The sequence below is a fragment of the Schistocerca nitens genome, chromosome 8 (assembly GCF_023898315.1).
Source record: "Schistocerca nitens isolate TAMUIC-IGC-003100 chromosome 8, iqSchNite1.1, whole genome shotgun sequence".
Taxonomy (NCBI): Eukaryota; Metazoa; Arthropoda; class Insecta; order Orthoptera; family Acrididae; genus Schistocerca; species Schistocerca nitens.
In genome coordinates this window covers 193504845-193513001 of record NC_064621.1, presented here as the reverse complement: position 1 = coordinate 193513001, position 8157 = coordinate 193504845, and the positions used below count along the sequence as shown (strand labels likewise).

Here is an 8157-nt window from a genome sequence, read left to right as displayed (position 1 = left end):
GAGGTTTGCACAGGATAGAATAGGGTAGACAGCTGCATCAAACCAGTCTTCGGATTGAAGATCACAACAACAGAGTTTTACATATAGTAATGTTTCTGTGCAGCTTCTACCCCTTCTCTCACATTCCTGGAAGGCTTTTATAGCTCCAAGTTAATTAATCCTCAATATGGTATAACTGGAACTAAATTGTTCCTTCCTCTGACAGACGTTTTCTGCAGATCTATGTACTTGTCTGTACTTTATACGAGGGATATTCAACAATTAAGGAGACAAACTGATGTAGAAGAAAGCTGTTGTTTCCGAAATGAGACTTTTACTGCTTCTCAACATAATCCTCACCAATATCAATAAACTTGTCCAAACGATGACCTAGCTTTTTTTATACCTGATGGCAAAGAAGCCTCTGTTTCCTTTTTTGAGCCACTATCCCACAAATTTGGACGTCTTCGTTCTTGTTGAACTTTTTTCCACGCAGTGCCTCCTTTAGTGGACGAAACAAATGAAAATGCGAGGGAGCCAAATCACTCACGACTGTAGGGAGGATGACGTAGTACGTCCCAACCCATTGTTTCAGTGGTTTCTTGGATCTGCTGGGCTGCATATGTCGAGCATTGTCGAGATCCGCTATGTTTTTCCCTCATTGCTGGCTTCACTTTGCCCAGTAGCATGTGTGAGTAGCAGGCACTTTTTAGCATACGCCAGTCTCCCAAAAACTACAAAAAACGACTCCTAAGGCATCCCGAAAGTCAGTCAACGTCACTTCTCCCGCTGTTGCTTACGTTCTGAATTTCTTTCGAACAGGTAAGCTGGTGTACACATGCTTTGTCTTTTGCACTCTGATTCAAAACGGTGCACTCAAGTTTCATGACACGTTAAACTGTTGTTTAGAAAAAGCGTCATGTTTCGTTTCACATCGCTCTTTCGAGTGTGTAAACACTTAAGAGTTTGTTTCTTTGTGTTATTGCGTTAACTCGTCCTGTAGCCACCTTGCACGTGTTTTGATAAATTTGAACTTGTTACTGATAATGTTACGAACTGTGCTAGTACTTACTATAGTTGGTTTTGCTATTTGTGCAACTGTCACACATAGGTTTTCAGGAATAATGTAAGCCGGCCGCTGGTGGCCGAGCGGTTCTGGCGCTACAGTCTGGAACCGCGCGACCGCTACGGTCACAGGTTCGAATCCTGCCTCGGGCATGGATGTGTGTGTTGTCCTTAGGTTAGTTAGGTTTAAGTAGTTCTAAGTTCTAGGGGACTTATGACCTCAGCAGTTGAGTCCCATAGTACTCAGAGCCATTTGAAGGAATAATGTAATCAAGCGAAGGAGTTGACGCTTCAATTGTCCGGCCAGTATGTTCATACAGTTTCCACCACACTGTAAAGTCATTCGAGAAAAGATTTTAGTCGATTTTTTATCTTCAGCAAGCAAAAACTGGATCACTAAACGTTGTTCAACTGATGTGCAAACTTCGAGTGCACACGCTATCGTAAAATCCAATACTTTAGGTTATAAACAAAACATTTTTATACGTCAGCTACTGTCAGCTCATCCCAGTGATGCCAACATAAAGTAATGGAGGTACGAAATAACTCCTACAAACAGTTTCATTTCTACATCAGTTTGACTCTTTAATTATTGAATGTTCAAAAAAAAAAAAAAAAATGGTTCAGATGGCTCTGAGGCCTATGGGACTTAACTTCTGAGGTCATCAGTCCCCTGGAACTTAGAACTACTTAAACCTAACTAACCCAAGGACATCACACACATCCATACCCGAGGCAGGATTCTAACCTGCGACCGTAGCGGTCGCGCGCTTCCAGATTGCAGCGCCTAGAGCCGCTCGGTGACTCCAGCCGGCTATTGAATGTTCCTCGTAGTAGTTCTACATTTCGCACATGCAGTGATGAGTTACTTTTTAAGCTATTAACTAGTTCGTACATCTGAAATATATCGAACGTAATATTATTTATATTAAATTTTTAATTGTCGGTTACTTGGTGAAGTATTTTAAGTAAATCTGTGGGGAGAGAGTTTTTTTCACTTTGAGAAAGCAGAAACCGGATCACTAAACGTTGTTCAGTTGATGTGCAAGGGGACATGCTATCGTTAAATCCAATACTGATGTTATAAACAAAACATTTTTATACCTCAGCTATTCTCAGTTCATCCCAGTGATGCCAACCGAAAGTAATGGAAGTACGAAACTCCTCCTACGAACTGTTTCATTTTTACATCAGTTTGACTCTTTAGTTATTGAATGTTCCTCATAGATTTCGCACATGCCCTGGCCAGTTACGTTTAAGCGATTAACTAGCGCCGGCCGTAGTGGCCGAGCGGTTCTAGGCGCTTCAGTCTGGAACCGCGCGACCGCTACTGTCGCAGGTTCGAATCCTGACTCGGGCATGGATGTGTGTGCTGTCCTTAGGTTAGTTACGTTTAAGTAGTTATAAGTTCTACGGGACTGATGACCTCAGATGCAGAATAAGTAAAGAACGTTGTCGATTGGTTCAATTTAGTTTATCTGTAAAATATGTGGCAGTACTGTAATGACGTATCAGCTCCGAAAGAAACTGACATTTTTGTTCTAGTCTTTCTTTGATGACGAGAACAAAGATTAGCTCTAATTGTAGAAGAGCGACATTGAAAATGGAAAGACACGAAGTAAACTGACTACCTAGATGAACGGTGTACGGAAACAGCACAGCAGGAGACAAATGCAGACGGTGATGGGCCAGACAGCTTTTCGTGCCACGCTGCACGTGGTTGTTCGGGTAGGCGCTGATTGCAGCGGATCAAAGGTCTCACAGTTGCCGTAGCAAGGGTCGGTGCTGACGACTGCGCAACTCTGAAACTGTACTGCCTACGTCACCGCTGTCAGGCGCCCGCCGGCCTCGGCGAGAGTCCCCTGCGGACAGCGCTTTGGGGGCACTCTCAGTGCGCTAATGAAAATAACAAATATGGAAACAACAGCGATCGCTACAAAGCACCTCAGGAATATGATCTACAATTCAGTATCAGCGTCGTCAAGGGCGTCAAGCTACTATAGCGGCATTCATGGAACGGAAATATGATAGCATTAGATGCAGTGCCCAGCATGTTTAATATCTGTCTTGTTGATACTCGCAGCGAATGCAAGTCGCATGGGAAACGGCAATCGCTTTAAATCAAAGGGCATACTTAAATGACTGGGTATCAACGGAATGGCGAGGAATGGAAACTTCCTAATCTGTGGCATACCTCGTGACGATGATGGCCTCTGTTACTTTCTTCAGTAGTTTCATGACGGCCAGCCTTGTTCCGTTGCATATCTAACAACGACAACTAATCAATAAATAAGAGTTTGTAATGATGTTTCCGTCAAATGCTCGAGCTTTCGCTCGTCCCGCGATCTAGTGACATTTGATGGTACTATTGTATTGCCGCTGTAATTTACTCTCGCGACAGCAGTGGTTCAAATGGCTCTGAGCATTATGGGACTCCACATTGGAGGTCATCAGTCCCCTAGAACTCGGAGCTACTTAAATCTAACTAACCATAGCGGTCGCGCCGTTCCAGAGTGAAGCGCCTAGAACCGCTCGGCCACAACGGCCGGAGCGACAACAATCATAATCAGGTCACCACGATGTATTCCTGCTGTTAGTAATTTAATTTTTCACTAATTTTCTTCAGTACTTCTTTTGAAATAAATCGGCCAAGAACTTTGAAGTCAATCGGTCAATTACTTTTAGAGCTGTTTGGTAACAATGTTTCTCCTATATATTGTGTAAATTTAAAAAAAAGAAATATGTAGCGTATGGCCGTCAAAAAGTTCGTTAGGGGATCGTACAGAAATTTGAAACAATCAGTCGAGAACTTTTAAGGAATTCTGCTACCGACCTTTCCCCTTTATATACTACATACGAGGGTAAGTCAATTATTATCCGCAAATTAGTTATAAAATTTTATTGTAATCAAATAGGAAACGTACAAGAACATCAATTTTCGACATAGTCTCCTTGCGTTTCAACGAACTTGGTCTATCATCGTACAAGCTTCCTGATACCCTCATAGAAGAAGGTTTCGGTTTAGCTGCATGCTAGGAATGCACCACTTTTCTCAAAAAATGGTTCAAATGGCTCTGAGGAGTATGCGACTTAACTGCTGTGGTCATCAGTCCCCTAGAACTTAGAACCACTTAAACCTAACTAACCTAAGGACATCACACACATCCATGCCCGAAGCAAGAATCGACCCTGCGACCGTAGCGGTCGCGCGGTTCCAGACTGTAGCGCCTAGAAGCGCTCGGCCACTCTGGCCGGCCAGCTTTTTTTGTAACTTCGTCCAAGGCAAATCGAAGGCCCCTTAATGCCTGTTTCAGTGGACAAAAGAAGTGATGCTCAGAAGGGGCAAGATCGGGACTATGTGGAGGAAGATCCAGTACTTCAAATTTGAGTTTCTGGAGCGTTTCAGCAGTGTGGGCAGGAGCATGCGAACGGGCATTGTCGTGCAACAACACAACACCTTTTGACAGCAATCCTCGGCGTTTGCTTCGAACTGCAGGCTTTAGCCTGGCAGTAAGCATCTAACTGTAACGTACACTGTTTATTGCTGTGCCCCTTTCACCACAATGTTCCAGTACTGGACCTTGTGCGTCCCAAAAAACCGTAAGCATCAGTTTTCCTGAGGACGGTTGGGTCTTGAACTTCTTCTTGCACGGCGAATTTGGATATCCATTACTTCCTTCTTAAGGCTGCTGTATGTTGTACCGTCCATCATGTCATCAAGTATCTCGAATCTCTTCCTTCCTCGCTTCCTTTTCCCTTCTACAAAACCTTCTAAAATTGTTTTTATCAGTCCGTCATTCTTTCTTAATATATGCCCAATCCAATGTCTTTTTTTCTCTTTATTACATCTAGTAACTGTCTTTTCTCTCCCACTCTTCTCAGTACCTCTTCATTTTTTGCTCTGTCCATCCAACTTATTCTTTCCATCTTCTGCCATGTCCAGATCTCAAAAGCCTCCAGCCTTTCTCTGTCTTTTTTCCTCATAGTCCACGTTTCAGCGCCATATAGAAGAACACTCCATACAAAACATTTTATGAGTCTCTTTCTGAGTTCTCTGTCCAGACCGCTGCAGATAATTCTCCTTTTCTTATAAAACGCCTCTTTTGCCATTGCTATCCATGCTTTAATTTCTGTGGTGCACTTCCAGTCGGTGTCTATCCTGCTTCCAAGATACTTAAAATTTTGCACCTGTTCTAGTATTTCTCCATTCAGCATAATTTTTATTTCCTTATTTCCTCCTAGTGCCAATACTTTTGTTTTATTTGTGTTAATTTTCATTCCATAGTTTTTTCCGTTAGTTGCAATGGTGTCCACCAAATCCTGTATTTCTTTTTCCCCTGTGGCTAGAAGGACCATGTCATCAGCAAATCTCAAACACCCTACTCTTCTTCCTCCAATTTCTACTCCTTTGTCATCTAATGAGCATTGGTCAATCATATTTTCCAAGTAGAGATTAAAAAGAGTAGGTGATAAACAGCATCCTTGTCTTACTCCTTTTCCTAGTCTGATCCAGTCTGTACTTTCTCCTCTCACTTTAACTGAAACTTTTTGATTAAGACATAATGAGTTTATAAGTCTTCTGGTTTTCCAGTCCACTCTCTTTTCCCTCATTATAGTCGCCAACTTGTCCCAAACCACACTGTCAAATGCCTTTTCTAGATCGATGAAGCACATATATAGGTCTCTTCCTTTTTCAATAAACCTTTCTCCCAAGATTCGTAGGAGCCCTATTGCATCTCTGGTGCCCATATTCCGTCTAAAGCCAAACTGCTCCTCGCCAAGATTCTCCTCCATTACTTTTTCAAGTCTTTTATTCATTATTCTTAACATCACTTTGGCTGCATGTGAAATGCAGCTGATTGTCCTGTGCTCACTGCCTTTCTTGGTTCCTTGTTTTTTCGGTAATGGAATCATTACTGTTGTCGGAAAGTCCTCAGGCCATTCACCACTGTCATATACTTTATTACATAACCTCAATATTTCTCTTATTGCATCGTGGTTCAAGCATTTTAGTATTTCTCCCGGTATTGTATCTGTAGCTACCGCTTTGCCATTTTTCATTGCAGCTATGGCAGACTTTACTTCTTCCATTATGATGGTCGGTCCTTTCTCGTCATCACTTACACTGTTGTGTGATTCAAGTTCCAGAGTTTCTGGTTTGCTATTTGTGTCATATAGCTCTTTTATATATTCTTCCCATCTCTGGAGGACATCGTCACGATCTTTGTACACTACCTCTTCGTCTTTACTCAAAATTTCCATAGTAGCACTTCCTGCTCTGTTTTGTTCCCATGTCATAGTCTTTACTCTGTTGTATAGTAAGTCGTATCTTCCCTTCCTGTCCAGTTCTTCAATTTCATAACATTCCTCTTTTAGCCATTTTTTTCCTAGCCTGCACTGTTTCTCTTCGCAGTTCATTATTTATCCTTCGGTATATCTTTCTTGCATCTTCAGTGTTCTTGTTTTTCAATTTTCTTCTCTCCTCCATCTTGGAAATCATTTCTTGTGTGACCCATGGTTTTTTTACCTTTTCCCTTTTACATATCCTATATTTTGCTGTCCTGCTTTAATGATACCTTCTTTCAGCATATTCCAGTACTCGTTGGCATTATCAGGTGCTTCTTTGTCTCGTAATGTGTTTAGGAACTCCCGAGACAGCATTTCTGTAATTTGTTCTTTGTTGGATCTTATCTTCTCTAAATCCCACTTCTTCACCATGGTCGCCTTCTTCAGTTTTTTCATTCTTATTTCTATTTCTGCCATAAGTAAGTTGTGGTCACTATTAATATCTGCACCTGGTAATGTGCGCACCTTCTTTATTCCATTGCTGTATCTTTCTTCTACCAGTATAAAATCGATTTGGTTTCTGTATTTATCCCCTGGTGATTTCCAAGTGTAGAGCCTCCTCTTGTGGTTCTTGAACCATGTGTTTGCCGCTATCAGCTGTCTTTCCCTGCACAAGTCAATTAACCATTCACCTCTGTCATTTCTCTTTCCAAGACCATGACTGCCTACTATGTTTCCCTCTTTCCCTTCTCTCACAATGGCGTTCCAGTCTCCCATTACTATTTTGCAGCATTTTTTTTTTAATTTTCGTCCATTATTCTCTCTATTACATTGTACGTTTCCTCTACAATTTGGTCATCATGTTCTGAAGTTGGCATATACACCTGGACAACCAGTAAATCTTTTTGTGCTCCTTTCAGCCTTATACCAATAACCCGGTCATTTGCATAGTCTACATATTCCACACATTTAGCCAATTCCTTTGTCATAATCATTCCTACTCCATTAATTCCTTTTACTTCTCTTCCTGAGAAGTAGAATACATATTCATCTGACAGCAACTCTCCATGTCCATTCCATCTTACCTCAGCAACTCCTATGAGGTCCATATGATTCTTTCCCATCTCTCTTTTAAGGTTTTCTAGTTTTCCTGCTTGTAGCAGAGTTCTGACATTCCAGGTACCAATTGTCGTTTTGGTTTTTTGCCTCCTTTCAAGTTGTCCCCTCCCCCCACCCCACCCCACCCCTGGAGATACGAATGGGGGACTATTTTACCTCCGGACACTGATTTAACATGAGAGGAAGCCATTTTTTGTGCATAAAATGGAGACTGCATTATGCAGGGAAGATAATCTGCGGAGGTATTCCGTTGCCTTCCGCAGTTCTGGAGGCCGCCCCTAACATGGGATACAGACGCTTTTTGCAGCCGGCCGCTCCGGGTCAGACCCTGCATGAGAAGTATAGGTTGGAAAATGAAAGACCCCTAGCCCTCGAAACCTAACAGCATCAGGGTCGGAAAAGAACAAGAGCTGGCCGAGGGTGGCCAGATAGGAAAGATAAAAGTGAGGAGCCTGGCATAAGTAAGTGGAAGCAATGCCAGGACTCAGCTCGGGGCCCCGTGGTCGCCATAAGTCGCCAGCCACGTATCACTAGGTGTAACTCCCAATCCATACTCTGCCATTTACTCTCCGGCTCGTAATGATGGATCCATGGTTCGTCACCAGTAATGATCCTCTCTACGAGGTTGTCCCCTTCGTTACCACAGTGATCCAATGTTTTTTGCAGGTGTCCAAGAACGATTGTTTATGCAACTGTGTGAGTTGTTTT

The 8157-nt window shown here is 42.4% G+C and overlaps 1 protein-coding gene across 1 annotated transcript in view; it reads left to right on the top strand.

The window, feature by feature from the left end:
• Positions 1 to 2679: 2679 nt before the first annotated feature.
• LOC126199484 (lipase 3-like) overlaps positions 2680 to 8157 on the top strand; it is a 46139-nt gene continuing 40661 nt past the window's right edge. The window contains exon 1 of the mRNA XM_049936406.1: positions 2680 to 2772. Coding sequence (XP_049792363.1) covers positions 2680 to 2772 — 93 coding nt within the window. The remainder of the gene's footprint in view (positions 2773 to 8157) is intronic.